The 21,876-nt window shown below is 39.9% G+C and overlaps 1 protein-coding gene across 1 annotated transcript in view; it reads left to right on the top strand.

The window, feature by feature from the left end:
* Positions 1 to 21,876, top strand: part of zgc:153039 (uncharacterized protein LOC767698 homolog) — a 61,489-nt gene that overhangs the window by 2,801 nt on the left and 36,812 nt on the right. The window contains exons 2-6 of the mRNA XM_052078863.1: positions 2,821 to 2,955; positions 3,234 to 3,371; positions 3,619 to 3,936; positions 4,591 to 4,698; positions 5,578 to 5,686. Coding sequence (XP_051934823.1) covers positions 2,821 to 2,955; positions 3,234 to 3,371; positions 3,619 to 3,936; positions 4,591 to 4,698; positions 5,578 to 5,686 — 808 coding nt within the window. The remainder of the gene's footprint in view (positions 1 to 2,820; positions 2,956 to 3,233; positions 3,372 to 3,618; positions 3,937 to 4,590; positions 4,699 to 5,577; positions 5,687 to 21,876) is intronic.

Raw genomic sequence — 21,876 nt, 5'->3', positions numbered from 1 at the left:
TAATTACGGTACATCTGAAACAAATGATTATAATTGTTTATATATTTGAGAGAAAAAGCATGTTATTTTGCCTCATTCAAATCCTAATATCTAAACATTTAAATACAGTTTGTAAACTGAAGTGCAATCACATTTGTAAATGAATGGCTTCTGGTTTTTGAAATGTAAATAAACCAATCTATTGTGATAAATCAACAAAATTGCAATAACTGCATTAACCATCACAGTGGAGTCTAACTGTAACTGTAGTCTTGAAACAAATATAAGAATAAGGAAAAACATTGCAAAAAAAATAATGCAAACTGGTTAAACTTGAGAGTAGCTGAGATCTGTCATGACAGAACATTACTCCTCACAAACATCCTATGCCTTGGTGTGCTCAGTGTCGCTGTCCTCACTCCCATCCTCTGGCTGGACTGTTTTCTCCCATAGCACGTCATCCTCACTGCCATCCAGGGCATTTATACAACATTTTCTTCTTTGTGCTACCGCTATTTTTATTTTTTTTCTTTGCGACAGGGGTTCGCTTCAATGATATCTGGCGCCATCTAGCGTCGTGGGTATAATGTCTAGACCCCAAATATAAGACGACCCCCTCTTTTTCAGTCTTATTTCATTGCAAAAAACATGGTCTTATAGTCGGGCCAATACGGTAATAAGTGTCCGATGGAAGGCTATGTTAATTGTCTCACAAAGGTGAATCACGTACAGTATGTTATGTTCTTTGACTGTATACTCGGTGGCAGTGTTTCAGTAAAAATACTGTTGGGATGAGAAGAGTTCTATAATGGCGACTATAGTGAGTTATTGTGCTGTTAATAGCCTGTTTAGAAAATACAGTGTTTGGCTACACTCTAGGCTTGTTATTTTGCCTACCAATGCCACAACATCTTTTTTCAGTCCTTGTGCCATTTCGGTCATCAGAATTTGCATTCTTCAAAGACGTTTGCGAGCACTTGACACGTCAGCAGGCACATTTGACAGGCGGCATGCACGGAAAGCCCAGCGACTCCAAAACGACTCAATATATGAACAAAGTATTTTATTTGCATTTGTCAGCTTGCTGAATTGCAATGCAGCCAACAGAATGGAGAGACGGTGGCCACAATGCGCCTATGTATCACAAAGTAAACATCCAGGAGAACTCTGAGCAAAAGTTATTTCTGTCTAGAATGTATTTTAATATTAATGAGAAAATGGAGCTTTCAAAATCAGTTCTTTCTGAAGAAAACTAGAATGGAAAAAGGGCATCCTGCTCATTTCCAACCCAAACTATCTTGCAAAACCGATTAAAGGATATGTCAGGTTATATGATTTAAAAAAAAGAAAAAAAGAGTGATTGTTTGGGAACTTCTGGTATTATTAAAATTTCTCACTTGAATGCTGCGCTGGTGTCCTGACTCAATAACAAGTACTGTGAGTGTGAAATAATAACATGACATGCAGTTGTAGATTTCACATAATTGCTGTAAAAGACTAAAAAAGCGGAAAAATCCATAAAGCCCTCGGACAAAGCATCACATCATGTTGTTGCTTGACTTTCATTCAATTTCTGGACAGACTCTGCAAATGGGGATAGACTGTGTCAAGTCTCTTAGTTCTGCCACCATGTTATTTTCTACCCCCCCGACCCCCACCCCCAAGTCTCATGAGATGTCAGCTGCTGTTGAGTGCATACACATGCCTGCACGCACACCCGCACAAACTTACACAGTAGCATTTGTCTACGACGTACGACTTTAGACTATTCACTCGCACTAACATGCTCATGGACTCAACAGGAATTAACAATGGGTTTATTGTTTTACTGAAAGCTAGAGAATGCAGTGTTTCGATTTTGGAGGTCAGGCTCGTTTGGCTCCATCCACTGTGTATCTTTTTATTATTATTGTTAATATTATTATTATTATCTACATCCGTACTTATTATACCTGCACTACTAAAAAACATGCAATTGGAACAGTCTAATGCAGACTGTACAATACTATCCAGGAAACAATATCAAGTGCTACTCCATGTAACTTATTTGAGCTGCTTGAAGCATGAATATTGTAAGAATTAAATTTTGTTGAGGAGATGTAAAAAGATGATGATGTATTATTTGGGACTATCATGTAATAATATAGGCGGCCCGCTGATGCAATAGTTAGTGCGTCGACCTCACAGTGCATGTTCTCTTCATGCCTGCGTGGGTTTTCCCCGGGTACTCCGGTTTCCTCCCACATTCCATAAACATGCATGGCAGGCTGATTGAACGCTCAAAATTGTCCCTTGGTGTGAGTGTGAGCACGGATGGTCAACACGGTTCGTCTCTGTGTGCCCTGCGATTGGCTGGCAACCGATTCAGGGTGTCCCCCGCCTACTGCCCGAAGACGGGTGGGATAGGCTCCAGCAGCACCCGTAACCTTTGTGATGATAAAGCAGATCCAAAAACGATGGATGCTTTAGTTTTGGTAGATACTGTACTTTGTTTCTAACAAAGGACATGCGCAGAAATTGTTTAAATTGTATTTTCTCGAGAATCATTCCGTCTTGGTGATTCCTGTTCGAGGATTAGAGAAGGTTGAGTGTTAAATAATCTTTCTGGACACTAATAAATAGCCACGTTAAATTGAATTAGATTACATTATTAATTACATGAATTACATTATTAATTACATGAATTAAAATGGGTACTGTATCACTTTTGCATTGTGTCTGAATGGATATTTTCATAATAAAGGCAATATTCCATTTCTTCGATTATCTTTCAGTTAAATCAGTGATGAGCCCTCATTGCTTTCGACATGTTGTAATTGGTATGCTTTTTTTCCCCTGTAGGTTTCTTGGTTGGCCAGTCTGGACTGTACCAAGGCATCGGCATGTTTATTGTGGCCTACTTCATAATCTGCATGACTGTGCTGTCAGTATGTGCCATCTCCACCAACGGTGCACTTGATGCTGGAGGGGCCTATTGTATCCTTTTGCACTTTCTGTCCGATGAATTATACAATACACAGGTCACTTAATTGCATGTCCATTTTTATTTATGTCACACAGCTAATCAATCTCCTCGTATGCAGCAGGTTTAAGAGCCTTCGACAGTTCCCTTTAGCCACAGGGGCATGGGGAAAACCTTCATTGGGGTTTGATTTGTTCAAAATACAATTTTGCCTTTATCACTGTCAATAACAGCAACACGTTTAAAATTGATTTTGCCATTTCCCAAACTACCTTTCCTTATAATTCCTCAGATATGATCAGCCGAGCGCTGGGCCCAGAATTTGGTGGCAGTATCGGAATTATGTTCTTCTTGGCTAATGTGTGTGCCTGTGCTCTTTATGTGCTGGGTTTAGTCGAAGCTATTGTTGCCACTTTTGGAGTGCCAGAGGGTAAGTTTCAACATGACCATTCGTCAAATTCTGTCAGTTAAAAAAAAAAAAAAGTTGGCTTTACTCTTCTTGGCTTCTACTACATGTTCTATGGCAAAGAGATGACCTATTATGCAAAACATAACACACGACGGGGACATCTGTGTGAAATAATACATTTGTGTTTCCATGATTGTATTATTTTAACAAGTACTGTGTGTGTATTACTAATCAGTTAATTCATGCATTCTTTTTTATCTTGCCTTAGATGGAGCGCTCGCCGCAACGTCCTACCAGATTCTGCCAGCAGGCTACTGGTGGTCTCTGCTTTACGCCACAGTCATCGCCCTGCTATGTTTGCTTGTGTGCATGGTCGGTGCTCACATCTATGCCAAAGCCACCTTTCTCATCTTCCTAGTGGTCATGTTTGTCCTGGGCACGATCTTCATCAGCTTTTTCGCTGTACGTCCTCGCACCATCATTCTGCCTAGTTCCGATGACTCCAACCCAATGGGAAATGCAACGGGCCCCACCACGGCGAACTTTACCGGCTTCAAGTTGGAAACCCTTCTCGGGAACCTGTGGGGTAAGGCAGACTGAAATAGGATGTACTACTGCCGTCACCTTTGATGTGGTCAAATGAATAATGTTAATCGACGCCTTAGTTTAAAGCAGTGATGAGGAACACTTCTATCCATGTGTACACAGTCTGAGTAAATTGTTGACTGATTACGGTAGTTATTGGGAGGGGTTGTACAAATATCATCCCTGAACCCCAAAAATCTGAACAGCATTATTTTGAATGAATGATTTGTATGCCGAAGAGTGGTAAAGGTTCAGCTCGAGCTCATCGAGACTGGGGATTTTGCAGTGGTTTAAACCGATATGGAAAATCCCATTGTATACTTTTTAGCTGCTTGTAACAAATCCGATTTTTTTTTTGTGTAGTCAATCGTCAGCAGCTGTGTCTGCTCTTTTTATTGAGTGATTTGGATGCTGTTGGAACATCCCAAAATCGTCATTAAGAATGTGAATTTCCAAAGCTAAAAGATTGTTTTCAGTTTTACATAGCAAGTGAGTGAAATGTTTGTCTGTCGAATGTTGTCGTGTCGTCATAAATTCAAAGGAGGCTCTGAGGTTCCTTGTCACCTCACAATTCTCTCCCTTTCAAAGTGAATCCTGAAGATGGAAGCTTAAGGAACAACTTCAATTACTCCTCTGCCATTATCTCTTCCCACAGCCGACTACACTGTGGATTACACAACCGGAAATCTGATGACCTTTGCCACTGTTTTTGCTGTGATGTTTAATGGTTGCACTGGCATCATGGCGGGGTCCAATATGTCAGGTATTTGAGCTGCAAGTTTTGTACAGTCGTGGCGAAAAACTTTGACCCACTTCGATAATTCAGCGCTTCACCCAGAAAACTGGAGCATATGCACATTTTTTGGGATTCACATGTATTTCCTTTCTACATATTGAAACAACACAAAAAAGTTGAGGGGAGAAAAATTAGCCTAATCTGATCATAACACACAACTCCAAAACTGCACTGGACAAAATTATCGGCACCCTCAACTTCGTGTTGAGTGGCATATTCTTTTGGAGGGGAGGGGGTGCTTGAGTTTGCAGTGTGTTTTCAACACAATATCTACACAGTTTGCCCTGTGGTTGAAAACAAAAAAACAAAAAACAATACATGATAAATGCAACTGCATTGGGTTAAATTCTAAATGTAAATATTCATATTTTTACAATAGACAGCAAGATGTTATTACTATTTATAGCATGGCTTCTTCTGAGAATGTCTTCCACATGAAAGTCAAATTAGTACTGCATGAAATCCTGAACTGAAAAAAAAAAATTAAGAGACATAGAGCAAATTTTGAAAACAAAAGCGTGCTTTTGAGTGCACAAGAGCCGTTATTTTTATAACCTTGTTCACAAAACTAGCGAAAAATTGCACGTATGCACAAAATTAACTATCATAGGTTAAAATAAAAAGACCTAAATTCTGCCTTTTTCCCCCGGTTCCTAATTTAGAATACTAAAAAAAACAAAACAATAAATGAATATTTATCAATATCGACCAGTATGAAATTGTTAAAGCATGATATACTTTTACATCACCCAGCACTTGGTGCCAACATTTTTGGCCATGACTATAAATGGACAATATGTATACAGACTGACCTGATGAACAAATTGAAACCCATTTGACCCCAAGGTGACCTCAAGAATCCAAGCTACTCCATTCCACGTGGTACTATAACAGCTGTCATTTTCACCATCATCTACAACCTGCTCAGCGTTCTTGTGGCCTGCTCCTGTGATCGGTCAGTAGCACTCAAACAGATCCTCGCAAACATTATTCTGAACCCTTTTAGGGACAGCGGTTACTACAGTGGACATCTTATCATATTATCAGGTTACAGGATGCATGAAAAGCTTAACAGGTTAGTCAAAACCAAGGTTTCATAAATGCAAGGTAAACATGATGTGTCTGATATTTCGAACGGTACACCCACAAGGATCAATGTATAACAATTTAATTGCTGTAATAATTATGCGGGTTTTACTTTCATCAGATTAAAGTTCATTACTTATAAGTTTGAACACAATTTAAAGATAAATAATTTTATGATTCACCAAATTTTTCTTTTTCCGACATATTCCATTTATTTGGCTACAGTTGGTTCATGCTTGCATTGAATTTACCATGGAAGGCTCACTGCATGGCAAGAAATCAACCACGCAACATGGACTACAGCTAAACTTTTTGTCAGACTGGTTAAACCTGTCAGGATGACCTGAAAGTGTCTCATTCGTTAAAAATAAATATATATATATATATATATATATATATATATATATATATATATATATATATATATATATATATATATATATTGCCTCTCTGGCCCTATTTCTACATCTAGTATGACTTTTAAGAAACCACCACGCCTGGGGGGAAAAGAACCAGTCATAGACCCAGAAGTTGTGGCTCCGATTCCCTCCCCCTGTGACTATGTGGACTTGTCCTTGAGCAAGATAACAAACGCCCAGATGCTCGTGATGCAGCGTCATCTGTAGATGAACAAGGAGCCAGCGTGATATGTCTTGTAGGCCGAAAAATACTCTACGAGTTCAAGCCTGCGTCCCATTTAGCACAACTGGGCATAAGACAAGCAAACAAAAGCAAAGTGAAGGCACCTCAGTCAGCTGAGACGATTCACAAAGTATGCATTTTCACCTCTTTTTAAAATTTTAATTGATTATCAATTTTCCCCCAAAAAATTGGTTGTGCTTTTGTTGTATTTACTGGAGCAAAAACATGTACCAGTACGTAAAATGATACTTGTTTTTTATATATTTTTTTATTTTTACAAAAAACATTGTTATTCTTTGAGTCACATACAGACTATTGCTGACTTGAGATAGAATCCTCACATCTCCAAAACCATCACATTTCAGGAAACTAAAAACACTGCATGATTAGCCGCGTGGTTAGCTCATCGACTTCACAGTGCAGAGGTCCTGGGTTCAATTCCAGCTCCGGCCTCCCTGTGTGGAGTTTGCATGTTCTCCCCAGGCCTGCGTGGGTTTTCTCCGGGTACTCCGGTTTCCTTCCACATTCCAAAAACATGCATGGCAGGCTGATTGAACGCTCAAAATTGTCCCTTGGTGTGAGTGACGGCGTGCATGGTTGTTCGTCTCTGTGTGCCCTGCGATTGGCTGGCTACCAATTCGGGGTGTCCCCCGCCTGCTGCCCGAAGACAGCTGGGATAGGCTCCAGCACCCCTGCGACCCTAGTGAGGATGAGGCGGTTCGGAAGATGAATGAATGAATATTCTCTAGAAATGAATCATATTTGCATTATCCAATCTTTCCTTTTAACGTAATTTCCTTATGTGGGAAACAACTATGGTACATGTCTTTTATGAACTGCAAGTATGTTCAGAAAATATGTGTAACAACACAAGCAATAAAATGCAAATATACATGGTCCTAAAACTATTTATAACACAAAAACTGCAGCATACAGTACAGGTATATGAACAAAATACACTAGAACAAGATGCGTCACAAAATTACGACTATTTGCTACAAAATGAGACTAGACCTGGTAGCTTTTCTTTCCACTCACTCACGGTCTCGAACTTGACCTGCCCTCAATTACCACACAAGTCACTGTTGCTCAGCTGATTAAGATCAAGATATCCTTTATTTGTCCGACACTGGGGAAATTTCCAGCCTCCAGTAGCAAGAATGTGGGTAGAAATAAGAAAGAAGAAAAAACAAACACCGTTCAATGAAGTGCAATATAAATAAAAAATGGATAAATAGCAGTGCTATTTACAATTGTTTTTCCACATCACATCATTTAATTATTATTATTGTTGTTATTTTTATTCAGCAGCCCGACAGCAGTCGGTAGGAACGAGCGTCGGTATCTCTCCTTCTTACAGCGCGGGTGTAACAGTCTATGGCTGAAGGAGCTACCAAGTGCTGTGAGGGCGGGCTAGAGAGGGTGGGAGGGACTGTCCATCATAGCTTTTAGCTTAGTTAGCATCCTTCTGTTGCCCACCTCCTCCAGAGTGTCAAGGGAGCAGCCCAGGACAGAACTGGCCTTCCTGACCAATCGCTCCAGTCTCTTTCTGTCCCGGGCTGAGATGCTGCCTGACCAGCAGACAATGCCATAATGGATGGCCGAGGCCACCACCGAGTTATAGAAAGTCTTATGGAGCGACCCTTGAGCCCCAAAAGACCTCAGTTTCCTGAGTAAGAAACTCGGCTCTGTCCTTTCCTAATCAGGGTGTCCGTGTTCATAGACCAGTCCAGTTTGTTGTTCAGAAGAACACCTAGGTACTTGCAGGTCACCCTCTCTATGTCCATACCCTGGATGTTCATCGGTGCTGGTGAGGACTGTTTCTTGCAGAAATCCACAACCAACTCCTTAGTTTTCTTAGGGTTGATCTGGAGGAGATTCTGCTGGCACTAGTCCACAAAGTCTTTCGTCAGTCCCCTGTACTCCCGATCGTCCCCCTCTGTAATGAGGCCAACTATCGCAGAGTCATCGGAGAACTTCTGAAGGTGGCAGTTTGGAGTGGCGTGTCTGAAGTCCGAGGTGTAGAGGATGAACAGGAATGGAGCCAGAACAGTCCCCTGTGGCGCTCCAGTGCTGCAGAGAAGCCTGTCCGACTCACAGCTCTGCAAACTCACATACTGCGGCCGATTTGTGAGGTAGTCTATGATCCATGCTGTGAGATGGTGGTCCACACCGGCGTTCTGCACTTTGCCTCCCAGTAAGTTGGGCTGAATGGTGTTGAAGGCACTGGAGAAATCAAAGAACATGATTCTCACAGTGCTCCCAGCCTTCACTCTCCAAGTGTGACAGCACTGAGTGGAGGAGGTAGATAATGGCGTCTTCCACGCCGATGCCAGGCTGATAGGCAAATTGCAGCGGGTCCAGTGCCGGGCTCACCAGAAGGTGGGTGAGGACAAGTCTCTCCAGCGTCTTCATCAGGTGAAACGTCGGTTCCACGGGTCTGTAGCTGTTCAGCTCCTTAGGGTGGGGTGTCTTGGGCAGCGGGACCAGGCACGAAGTTTTCCACAGCTGTGGAGCTCTGCCCAGCTTCAGGCTCAGGTTGAACATGTGCTGGACAATGTCACACAGCTGGTCAGAGCAGGTCCTGAGGAGCCAGGAACTGATCTTGTCTGGACCTGCTGCCTTCCTCACATTCATCTTCCTCAGTTGGTTCTTCACCTGCTCTGTTGTGACGGACAGGCAGGAACCAGGTGACAGACTGGGTAGATGAGAGCTGGTCGAAAGAGGACGGGGAGGAGAAGTCCTCAGTGAGAGTGGTTGCAGTTGGTGGTTGGGGGAAGGGACAGACGACTGGTCGAAACGGTTGAATAAACGGTTCAGTCCATCTGCCCAGTCCTTGTCCTTCTCAGTCAATGTCTTTGGACTGTCATGGCCTGAGATGGTTTTCAGGCCCCTCCAGACACCAGTGACATTCCTGGCCTGTAACTGGTCCTCCAATTTCATCCTGTATATCTTCTTCCCCTCCCTGATCTTTCTTCTCAGCCGAATCTGCACGGCCTTCAGCTCCTCACTGTTTCTCGACATAAAAGCTCTCTTCTTCTCCTTCAGGAGGGCCTTTATGTCGGGATTAATTCATGGTTTGTTGTTGGAAAAACACCGCACAGTTCTGGTGGGTACGGTGTTCTCCTCACAGAAGTTAATGTAGTCTGTGATGGTGTCAGTGAGTGCATCAATGTCCTCCCCATGAACCTCACTGAAGAGTTCCCACCTGGTTGCAAGATGTCGTGCAACGAACTTTTAAAGTCAGCCACGGGACGCTTGGAAGTCCTGCATGCCCATAGTTAGCTCTATGGAACTCACCTTCTTTCTAATGAGCGGTCCAGTTAGCGCAAGGTTTTATTTAATATATTATATACATTTTAGGGGGGGCCGGTTCAATTGAAAACAGAGTTGTGTAAATTGCCCCTAAAATATTTTTGTTTACTGACTTGATTTTGTTCCCTTGTTATACACCCTTTATCTCCATCCTCGTTTTTTCCACATTTCGATTGCTGAGTGCCAGAGTTCACTATTGATTAGCTCTACAGCAAGTGTTCCTGAGGTGCTAAGTTGATATGACAGGGCTATTAAACAGCAATGGAGATCAATACGGCTATCATTTACTCTGCCAAGCCATCCTACCAGTATCTACCTGCGTGCGGCACACCCTCACTGAATCAAGACCAAATTTCGTATCTGAGCCTTTGGACGGTTTACTTGAACATTGGAGTTTTTATTTTGTATTTATTGACAAGACATACAACACACCAAAACATCTTTTTGAGAGCTATCCTCAATGGTAGAAACACAAAATCTATTAAATGTGAGCATGGATGAAGTATAAGTCATTTGAACAGGGCCCAGTGTAGCTCCTGGCTATATTCACATGGGACAACATAGACACTAGATCTGTCACATGACGTGAGTGCACGTGCCAGGGGTTGTTGGTATCTGGGTGTGTCTCTGTCAACACATTGTACAATTGGAATTCATGTCATAATGGAAACCTTTGGGACGATGATAAGATAGCGTCAGAGCACTTGCGGTGAGATATCAGGTAGTGTCATTCATAGAAAACAAGCTTGACTGTCCCAAAATTGCTCCTGAAAGGTTCTTTTTTCCTCTCTGTACTCATATATTCGATGGTTCTATGATTTACTGGTATGCATGCTCAAAAATGTAAATATTACCTGCACAGTAATTTCATAGATTGGGATTTCTTGCATTCCGACATATATTTTGTGCAAAAAGTAGTTGTCTTACATTGTTTGAAGCCTCTCGCGTGAAGTCACAAAAGCCAATTTGCAAAAAAAAAACTCTCGGGGAACCACCAATTGTCTCAGAAGATGACCAAACGTTGTAAAAATAGCCATGTGGGCCAAAAGACGTAGTGTATTTCCCACTCTATAAGATAAGATAAGATAACCTTTATTTGTCCCACACTGGGGAAATTTGCAGTCAACAGCAGCAAAATTGGGGTGGGGGGGGGGGGGGGGGAAGAAAAAATAAAGTGTTTCATTGCACAAAATAAATGTTTCAGAAAAGAAATGTACACAGTTCAATATAAGTGCAAGATAAAATAAAGCATTATCAATATATTTGTAGAATAAATATAATAAATTAGCAATAGCATAGAAAACACAATTAATATTTTTTTTTCTTTTCTCAAATTAATTTTTTTTTACCAGTGATTTATTTTGATTTACTGGTAAGTGAGACTTGAGAGATAAGATGGCTCCTGGGGTGGACTGCTCCATTTTGGTTTTATTTTTTTTATCTGAACTGGACTGGACTTTCGCTTCCACGACTGCAAATTCCTATCTAGGCTTTGTCTACACATCATCTTGAGAAATTTACCACCCAGCTTTGTCTGGCATCAGCTCCACAAGATCCTCACCTGCCTGTCAGGAGTCTTCCATCAAACTGTTGTTCCCTGTCGAGCTGGCAAGCAAATTAACTACTGCCACTCCTTCTGCCACTCTCCTCACATCCTAGCTCTGGAACATATGCCATCGCTCACCTTACAGTTAGTTGCCCACATTAAATTCCTTCAACTCCATTGTCCTCGCTATGTTCAAGAAACGACCCGATACCAACTTGCTTTCGCTCCCCTTTACCCAAAGCCACACCAGCAGTTTATGTTTAGCTTGGCAAACCTTGTTTCGTTCTCGGCTGGTTGGCTGTGATTTAACCATTTAACTAAACAACTTTTTTTAATTTAAAGAGCCGCCATGAACAAAGAATACCTCGTTGGAATACCCGGCTCTCAACCTGCCCGGTGATGCATCACTCCAAATCAAATTTGTCGACCAAAATAGGTTGCTTTCATCTGGTTGTTGTTACTATTCCCAAATTAATGTTGTTACTTTGCACTTTTTCTTAACCAACTGACTTTTATTTAAGTTTATTTAGAATTTTTAAAATCAAATATTTTATTTATTGTTCTGCATTTCAATGCCAATATTCAGTGTACTTGTCAATTTAAAGTTGCTTGTTCTTTAAATTATATATTCCAATTACTATGCCCGAACATCATATCAAGAGCAGCATAAAAAACAAACAAAAAAACAACACTACAGTTTATCATGGTGGTTTCTGGGCTATCAAAATTAATTTGGAAATAGCAGCGGATGATAAGATGAAAAGTTTGACAGCTCCTTTCAAAACTCACAACCTCCTGTTACATGGAGCACTTTAAGGGCCAGCAAGTCTTGAGTAAGCTTTGTCTTGTGATATTTATTGTGTTTTAGGTTGACCAGATTGTTAATCATTTGCCAGTCAGTATTGCCTAACAAGACTGGTAACTATAAAAAAAAAAGTGAACCTGTAAAGGTGTGATGTTAAATGCCACCCACGAAAATATGTGTACATCTAACTTTTGTGCTGGTGCACCCAAAAAAACACCCCCAAAAAACCCCAAAAGTTAATCTGGAGCTCAGATACTGTACAGAAGACCAAAGCAATTGGGTAGCTTTTTTTTTCCTGATACGCTGACCTGTCTTCTGTTAAATTGGGGTATTTTATTGGATCTGGCCATAACTGAAATGATGATAAACGCCATCTCTGTTAATATGTACGTGTACTAATTTCACAGAAGTACGATTGCAGAGGGGGAATTTCCTTATTCCTGTTACTGTTTATCTCGTGTCTATGTGCTACATATCTGTCTAATGAAGATGGACTGTGGAAACCACCTCTACATTTTTAGTTTGCTGCACAGATAGCTGAACTTTCTTTGAACAAAATTCAGTTTTCTGTGTAGCAGGGGTATGAGTCTCCATGTGATCGTTTCACGTGTGCATTGCATGGCACTTTATGCACACAATGGTTTGTTTAACGTGTGCACAATAAACAAAAAAAGTCATGGGATAATATTTGAAACATGTCTTGGAAGAATACACTCATTGACTGAGCTCTACAAGTTGATACTATTAGGGCAAAGATGGACCCGTGATGAAAGTAGTGCACTCATACTTAATGCTGTGCAAATAAAAAAATAATTTCAATTAAATTGGTTTTTAAGACTTTCTACACCCAATACCACCTACAAAAATGCATAACCCTGCAAGTACCACCATTTTGACAAAATTAAAACACATTAGCCGTAGTTGGCCGAAGCATTCATCAAAAATGAGGCAAAAGTTTTATTCCTAAAATGTATGTTCAGTATTTTTGTTTGAACATGAACACTCTGCTGAAATATAGAAATGTAAAAACTGTACTTAAATAAGTATTCAATTAAAATATATTACACATTAAAGTTATGTAATTTTAAAATATAATACATGTTTGAAAATAGCATAAAATCAAATATCAATAATATCAAATATATCAAATGCAAATTCTGGTCAATTATCGTGTAGAGCGCCAACCCATGAGAGAAGTTGTCTCAAGGCGGGTTTGGACTCATTCTCCTGACTTATTAAAAGATTAACTGAACCCAACGTGAGCAAGGATGAACTCCTGCAAATGTATTGTACTTAAATGTTAGGAAATGCACTCTACTATGCTGGATTAAAAAAAAAAGACACCACCCAAGCATTAAGTTCTTCCACACAGCATTTGAGGGAGCTGGCAAAACCAAACTTGGAAAATCACTGCACTCTGATATCTGTTACATGTATTTCTAGTGCCTGAAAAATGGGGTGGGAGTGGGGATATTCCCCAAAAGCACCTGATTCACATATATACATCTATTAATTGAATTGAAAATGGGCGGGCCAGTGGTCCAGTGGTTTGTGTGTTGACCTCACAGTGCAGAGTTACCGGGTTCAATTTCCTGCATGGGTTTTCTCCGGGTACTCCGGTTTCCTCCCACATTCCAAAAACATGCATGGCAGGTTAATTGAACACTAAATTGTCTCTAGGTGTGAGTGTGAGCGCGGATGGTTGTTTGTCTGTGTGTGCCCTGTGATTGGCTGGCAACTGGTTCACGGTGTCCCCCGTCAACTGCCCCCCCACCACCCCGCGACCCTTGTGATGATAAAGTGGATCGGAAAATGGATGGATGAATGAATTTAAAAATGTGAAATGTAATTGGCTTAGGCATGTATGCACGTGGACCCAGGGAACATGCTTTATTTTGTTTATTTTTTATGTTGGTGCTGCCCAGAATAAAATGCAGGGATTTAAAAACAATGTTGGTCAAGTTATTCTTTGTTGTAAGTTGATCTCTAGTTCTTACTTTTTTCTTTTTGTGTCAATGTTAATAAGGATGTCATTTTATGCAGAGGTGTCACAATTTAATGGACAAATGATCCTATTTATGGTCGCGGCAGAGTTGGGGGGCACAAAATATTTACTTCTTCCTTAAGAAGAGGCGGGGTGTAACTGAAAATAATTGAGAATCACTGGCTTGGGCAATGTTTAAAATAAATAAATAAATAAAACTCCGGCCAGATCACATTGCAGTGAGATTGTTCAGAAATATTTGCATATTGAATCAGTACAGCAAGTGCCCAATAGTGTTAGAGAGAATCCTCAGGCAAATTTTAAATCACCTTCCATTTATCTCATGCAACCGCTTGCAAGGGCCAACTTTGCTACACATCCTCTGACACAAGAATACTGTGTACCAGGAAGGATTTGTCATTCCATTAATTAAACAGAAGGGAAATCCAACCAAATTCTCATGGATGAAAATGTGTCTGCTTCTTTTGACATCATCTCTCATTGTCACCAGTCCACCCGTTTGCATGACAGTACTACTTCAGGCTATATTTGATGGAATGTCAAGATGAAGATGCATTCTGCTTAGAAGCACTGTCGTTTAGTATTGATTTAAAAATGATTAGCACACAAATATTTTGCCACATGTACAGTGTAAATGTAGTTTTTAAACATGCCATATTTGTGTGTGTGTGGCTTTTGTTTAAACATTCTTTTTGGATTTGTGTTTAAAATATAGTATGTGTTTATGTTTAAAGGTACTCACTCCTAGACTTATTCAGCTAATTTACCCGATAATTTTTGAAGGTATCTTGGCCTCTGTCGTCTGTGATAACAGTGCAGCCTTTTTTTAAGAATTGGATACAAATATGACCAACTTTTCAGACACAAGACAATATAATACAACAAATTCTACTTCAACATACTCCAAGAGTTTACTTATTAAAAAAACTTTTGTAGTGGCAAAGTGGTCTAGCAGTTGAGAAATATGCCATTCATAGCATCTGTTATGTGGTCCGTGCTTTAAACAATAGAAAGGAATACAAGACAATAAATAAAGGACTGCAGGATGACATTTGAGCTCCAATGTTTGAGTTTGCTGCCGTCACTGCAATTGTACAAGTCATCCAAATGGTGGCAGTCATGCTTTCTAAAAGACAGCGATCTGCTCTGCTTCCTCAACAGGAACACTTAGTGACAAACTAACCTTTGCAAAAGTCTCATTTCTAAATTGTTGTTCTGCATGAAATCTTTTGCAAAGTCAATAGTGCAGTGAAGAGAATGTAAGCTTTGATCATAACTATTGAAGATGATTGTTGTGCATAACAATGGTACACTTTTTCAAAATAATAATCGCTCACCCGTGTTTGTGAGTAGGGACAATATCACAGCCTCCACCATAGCAGCAGAGATTAATAATGTCAGCACTCACCGCAAGAAGCAGGTTTTGCAGCAAACAACCGATAAAGACTCTCAATCTCTTTGCACCATACTATTATGTGAACCTCCCACTAATCTTTAAACTCCTTGAACATAAGTTGTGTTTTTTGGCTTCTGGTTGCTGGGAAAGGTTGTGCAAGTTGGTCTCAGTACAGTACCTCAACTTTAGATATGTCCCATCAAGCCTCCAACACGTTACAAAAATCTCATTTTGTAATTGCAGCCTATTGGATAAATAAATCAGAAAAACAAATGAGTACTTTTAAGGAGGTCGTGGATGCTTTCATTAAATCTCTTATCTCAACAAAAGAAAATTGTTTAATGGGAAATAGCTTCATACGCTTTTTGCACTGAAATGCACAAGCCAGCAGGAACAAAATAAATGAATAGCCCGGTGCTGATTCTTGTGAAATATGAGCTTGTCAACACATGAACACAGCCGAGTTGCATTCAGTCCAACCGCTGGAAGCACACACTGCTAACGTAATGTATTGATGTACCAGCTATGCCGGCCAAAGATATGTCAAATCAATCACTGGCCATCCGTTTAGGTATATAGTGTCGATAAATAGTTGATATTTTCTCTGTCCTCTAAAGCAACACTTACTTTCTTACTCATAGGAATGCCATTGCACGGTTTGTGTCACTGCAGAACATGGAGTATCAATTTTTACCTCTCGCTTTCTTTTGCAGTCCGCTTTGACAGCAGGACTGAATTTCATCAGCCCTGTTTTGTTTTGGTTAACATTGCCCTCATGATACAGGTACCGGTATTTGAGCAAACGAATTACATGAAGTCAGCCGTATCTTTTCAATCATCCAATCGCTTGATCATCCCCCATCACCATCAATACTTTGCTCTCATGTAAATGTAAAATGTAGTTCATTGGGAACTAAATCAAGCTCATTTATGATGCTGTGCAATCGGTTTCCAGGTCACCAAATAGAATGTCCTAATATTTAGTCATTTTTTACATAACCATAAGTGATATGCCAGAATGGTGAAAGGGACAGTGATGGGGGCGACAAAGACTTAGCCAATATGAGATATGGAAAATCTATTAACCTCCTGTGACCAGCTAGCCAGGTATGACAGATTGCTATGTCCCATTTTATGAAGTGCGTGTGTGTGTCCGACCAGTCAAAGCACAAGACAAAGTTGTATATGAAATCAATTTTTTGTTGTACTGTATATTTATGATTAACTTCCACTCTGAGTAGCAACTATTGTCAAACTCTTTGGCTGACATATTTTTTAAACATTCATTTTTTTTCCAGTCTGCCATTCCTCCTCATGTCATGCAAAGTGTGTATTTGGTGAGGGTAAACACTATGCATGTGTTTTCGGCTGCAGAATGTTGTTGTGCATCAGTGACCTGTGGGCTAATCCGCCTTGTGCTACAGAAGCTTTTCTATTAATAAATTACTTGATAATTATATTAGTCTGAATCTGCTGGGCTTTCTTTTGTTGCACTATCTCTGACATGCAGCCTTGGGGATGTTGTTCAGCCCACATATCCCTTGAATTGTCTCTCATCGGCTAAAATTAATGACAGACCCACACATACAATGCATCTACTTTTCACTTTTTTGTAATATCTCTATTTTTTGCATTACATTTAGCTCAATCTTCTGTCTGCTTGTATTCTATTGGCTCTACACTTAATGTTTTATTCATTCTGTTTTTTAGAGGAATGAATCAAGCTCATTCTCCTGTTGTTTGTTTGTTTGTTTGTTTATTGAACATAAAACGTATACAGTAATAGTTTGACAGAAAATAATGTAGATAAAAAAGTAAAAAGAAAGAAATCAGTCTTCATTCAACACAGTTATTATGTTCAAGGGAGTAGGATGAAGTAAAAAACGTATCTAGTCCTACCCCGTTTTGTGTTTATATCTACTAAATCATTTTTATATCAATCAGAAAAGAAAAAAGTAAGAAGAAGTCTCCATTAAGGCTCATACTTTACCCTTAACCGTGATATTTTTACAACTTTTGGTTTGTATCGGGATTATATACATCCACACCCTGGCACTCGTGTCAATTTTCTCTTGTATTCATAATGGATATTTCAATACCTTTCTCTATTTATCAACTTAGTTCTGATTTATCATTATATTTAATGTTTAGAATTTATCATTTTAACTCTGATTGATGTAGGTTATTTGTACTATTTTTTGGAATTTGTTTTTGAACTCAGCAAGCGATTTACTCATTTTCAGGTCCGTTTCGAGATTATTCCACAGATTAACACATTTGCTAGATACACAATTCTTTGCTTGATGTTTGCTCTTGTTTTGAGTTTTTTGAATAAGTTGGTACCTGTTAATTCATAGTTGCTTTCTCGAATTTCGAAAACCTTCTGAATGTTTTGGCAGAGCAGGTTATTGTGTGCTTTGTACATTAATTGGGTGATTTTAAAGTCAACCAGGCCATAAAATTTCATCGTATTTAATTTGATAAATAGTGGATTTGTGGGTTCCGTATATTTTGATCTATTAATAATTCGAATTGCTTTTTTTTGTAGTTTGAGAATAGGGAGTGTGTTTGTTTTGCAGGCATTTCCCCATATTTCCACACAGTAGGTCATGTATGGTAATAATAATGAAGTGTATAATGTGTACAAAGATCTCTTATTTAGCACTTCCTTGGTTTTGTAGAGGATCCGTACGGTCTTGGCTATTTTTCTTTTTACGTTATCGATATGTGGTTTCCAACATAGTTTTGAGTCTATTACTAATCCGAGAAACTTGGTTTCATACGCTCTTTCTATTTCAATTGAGTTTACCATAATTTTAGCTTGGTGTTCAATATTTGCACACTTCCACACTTTCCCTGGCCATGTCACATGTTTATTTCATTGAAAAAAATGCACCTCAAACTATAAGGTTATACATTTTGTGACATAACTAAAAGACACAGTGAAGCATGCCACTGTGATTATTTCCATTTTAGAATGGGGGAGTACAGATACAATGTGCTGTTTTGGGCTGATTAAGACCTTACTTCAGGGGTGGGCAATTATTTTCCCTGGGGGCCAACTGAGAAGCAGAAAATATTGTGGAGGGCCGGGCCAAAAGTTAGAAATAGAAAATAAAGAAGATAGCACAATGTCTTTGTATGCCAGTAATAATGTAACATTATCCTCCACCATCACACTCAGCACCGGTTCTCCTCAAGGATGTTTACTGAGCCCCCTGTTGTTCACGCTCTACACATTTGACTGCTCTCCGACTCTTATTAGCAATCCAGTTTGCGTAAAGTTTTTAACATGATAACAATCAAACCATTCGAGGAAATGTTCATTTACTCGAGCCACAAGCAATTCACTCTGTGCATGGAAATTGCCAGAATTGGACTGAGTAAGAATCGCCTCCCTGTCTCTTAGATTTGAGTCTTTCCGACTCCAGGCGTCTCCTGAATGTTTCGTACTTTGTTACCCGCGTCGTTTAATCAGATACATATCACTTTCCCTTCCATGGTCATTACTCTCTCTCTCTTTCTTCGTCTTCCCCTCCCTGTGCTCTGCAACTTGAAGTAACTGCGCCACCTCGTGTTGAAATACTTGTCATTACAAGTCCAAACGAAATGAATGCAATTAAACCTTAATTTTGCACCAATCTTCGGCGGGACGGATTACTTCAAGGTATCGACCGCTTGCTCCTGATACCAGTCATCGAAATCAATTACTGGCCATTCCCACTATCATGAAGTTAATGTTATGCATTGCTTACAGAATGTTTTTCTCCATGAACGTCATCCATGTCAATATCCATTGAGATCCAGTTTCGATAAGTGCATATATGTTTATTCACCTTATTCTGACACCTCATGAGCTTTTGCACGAAAAAGGTCGGTGCCATCCAGTGTTGGAAAACCGACGATTTGTTTACATGGAAACTGTGCAAGCCCACTTTCAATGACAGTTGCAGACTTTAACAATATCAGAACGCCAGCTGGATCTTAGAAGAGAGAACATTTCAATTTCGCTTTCTGCTAATGTAGCTGAGAAGGAGGATGACATGAAAAAAAAAGAGGCCAGGGAAAAGGTACGATCACGTGTTGACTTTCTGAACTCTGTCGCTTCAGACGAGAGGCAATGAGCAATATGAAAAGCTTGAAGGCAGATCAGTACCATGAAAAAAAAAACGCTTACTGTCCATAAAATCCAAAATATTGCGGCGATCCTTCAAGTAATTTCAGAGGTTGACAAATACGTGTCGTGTCTTTCTCTCTCTCACACACACACACACACACACACACACACACACACACACACACACACACACACACACACACACACACACACACACACACAATACCTGATGTTATTGTGGCACTTGGCACCTGCGACTCTTCTCCAGATTGCAAGCACATTAGCACAAAGTTCAGTGTCAGTGTGGCGCCGTGCTTTGTACACAAAATGAAATGGAGCACAGGTACAAGGTTGAGAGGGGTCTCTTCAAACAACTTGTTCTTCTGTCTTCCTCATTTTGCTGAAAGCACAACAAAATCTCCTCGTCCATGTTGCCATTTCAAAACATTCAAACAAATTCAACTTCTTCGGCTTGTTAATACGCCCGCCCACAGCGCAACAAGTTCCCAAGATGTGAAAGATATTTTATAATGCAAGGGGGGTAATGAATGTTTTGAAAAGGGGGTGAAAAAAAAAGTTCAAGTAAACCGCATCGAGAAAAGAGAAAAAATCTTTCTGGAAGTCATGCGCATACTCCTTTTTCTATTAGAGCCCCCAGTAATAAGATCAATAAGGTTTGCATTAATGCTTAGTGTCTTTAGACCATTGTTGGCAATATCGATGTTTAAGTCAGTGGTTCTTAACATGTGCTTGATAGAACCCCAGGGGTTCAGTCAATCAGTCTCAGGCGTTTGACAGAGCCTCTGTCATAGGGGTTAAGACCACCGGACTCAACATGTCAATTACCGGTAGTTATGATACACCCGCTTGGCCATCACTGGCTGGTTCATTTTGTGCACAATTAAAAAAAAATTATACTTTATACTTCTACTAATTGTGATTCTTTTTTTTTAAAATAAATGCATTAAAAAAAATCACATTTTTATTTTTCACTAATAAAGGGTTCGTTGAATGTGCACATGAACTGATTGGGTTCAGTACCTCTAACAAGGTTAAGAACCACTGCTTTCAGTATAACAGCATGACTATAGGGGTGTCCACATGGCACACATTTGCATCGGTGCTGCACCGACGTATTTTGTTGCGATATATCTTAAATCGGAGCAAAGACACAACAGAGGAACACACTACACAAACAACTCAGAGACAGTCCAGTCTCCTACAAAAGGAAAGATGACGGAAGTAACAGAGCACGAAAGTGATGCATTCTACCCGTATGTAATCAACTCTTCTCATGTGTCACGAGTCTACCCCTGTAGCGTTCACATGTACCATTTAACATCTGTACTGACCTGCAAATGAGCATTTGCTCCGGAGCACATTTTTAAACCACCCCCTTGAACAGGGTTAAATTTCCTCCGGTTTAAGCTGTTTTCAGGGGCTACACTGGTGTAACTTTGTATGTGTGAATGCTCTACGGGGGTAGCCCCGCCTGGTGCTGCACCGTTTCCATGCAAAAAGAGCAAAGGTTTCCATGTGAATGTTTGCTCCCAAAATGTACACAGGTATGTTTATTTGCTAACTCGCTATGTGGATGCCAGAGCATTCTTTTCCCATGCTCAATAACGCACAATTTCTATAACTGTATGTATGCTTACATTATTTCAAGTAATACTTCGGGTTGTCACGTTACCAAAATGTCTATGCATATTTGCTTCACTTAATTTGAGTGTTTGATGACTTCACACAATTACCTCCTTTCATCTACTGGGAAAAATCCAATGGCGTTATTACGCAATGCATTAATATGGTCTATTTTTCCTGATGCATGCAACACAGTTGCTGTGCGGCGAAACAGCAGGATAGGTGAAAAAGAATAAAAAGGCAATTCAGCCAGGATTCAGGAAGGAGATTTTCCAGTTTTCTTTATTTTCTGGAGTGACAGTTCACCAGTTTTGAGCAGCCCACGCGTAGCACTGCTTTCCAAGTTGTCCGGCCCCCAGTGACTTCCTCATTCCTCTTTTAAAGAGAGTTCACTTGAGCTTCAGGCCAATCAGGTCCAAGCAACAATTGGTCCTTCCCAGGTGGTTGCAATTACTTCATCTGAAACAATTAGTGTTCTAAAAAGTACAACAGTTTTGGATGGAAAGAAATGTACACCTTTCTTCCATCCAAAATCCACAAAGAAACAGAATTTTTAATATTTGTCTTTCGACATCATGACAACAGTCAT

Source organism: Hippocampus zosterae, chromosome 10, assembly GCF_025434085.1.
Source record: "Hippocampus zosterae strain Florida chromosome 10, ASM2543408v3, whole genome shotgun sequence".
NCBI classification, from domain to species: Eukaryota; Metazoa; Chordata; class Actinopteri; order Syngnathiformes; family Syngnathidae; genus Hippocampus; species Hippocampus zosterae.
The sequence above is the reverse complement of the archived record's forward strand: the minus strand, read 5'-3'. Positions and strand labels throughout refer to the sequence as shown.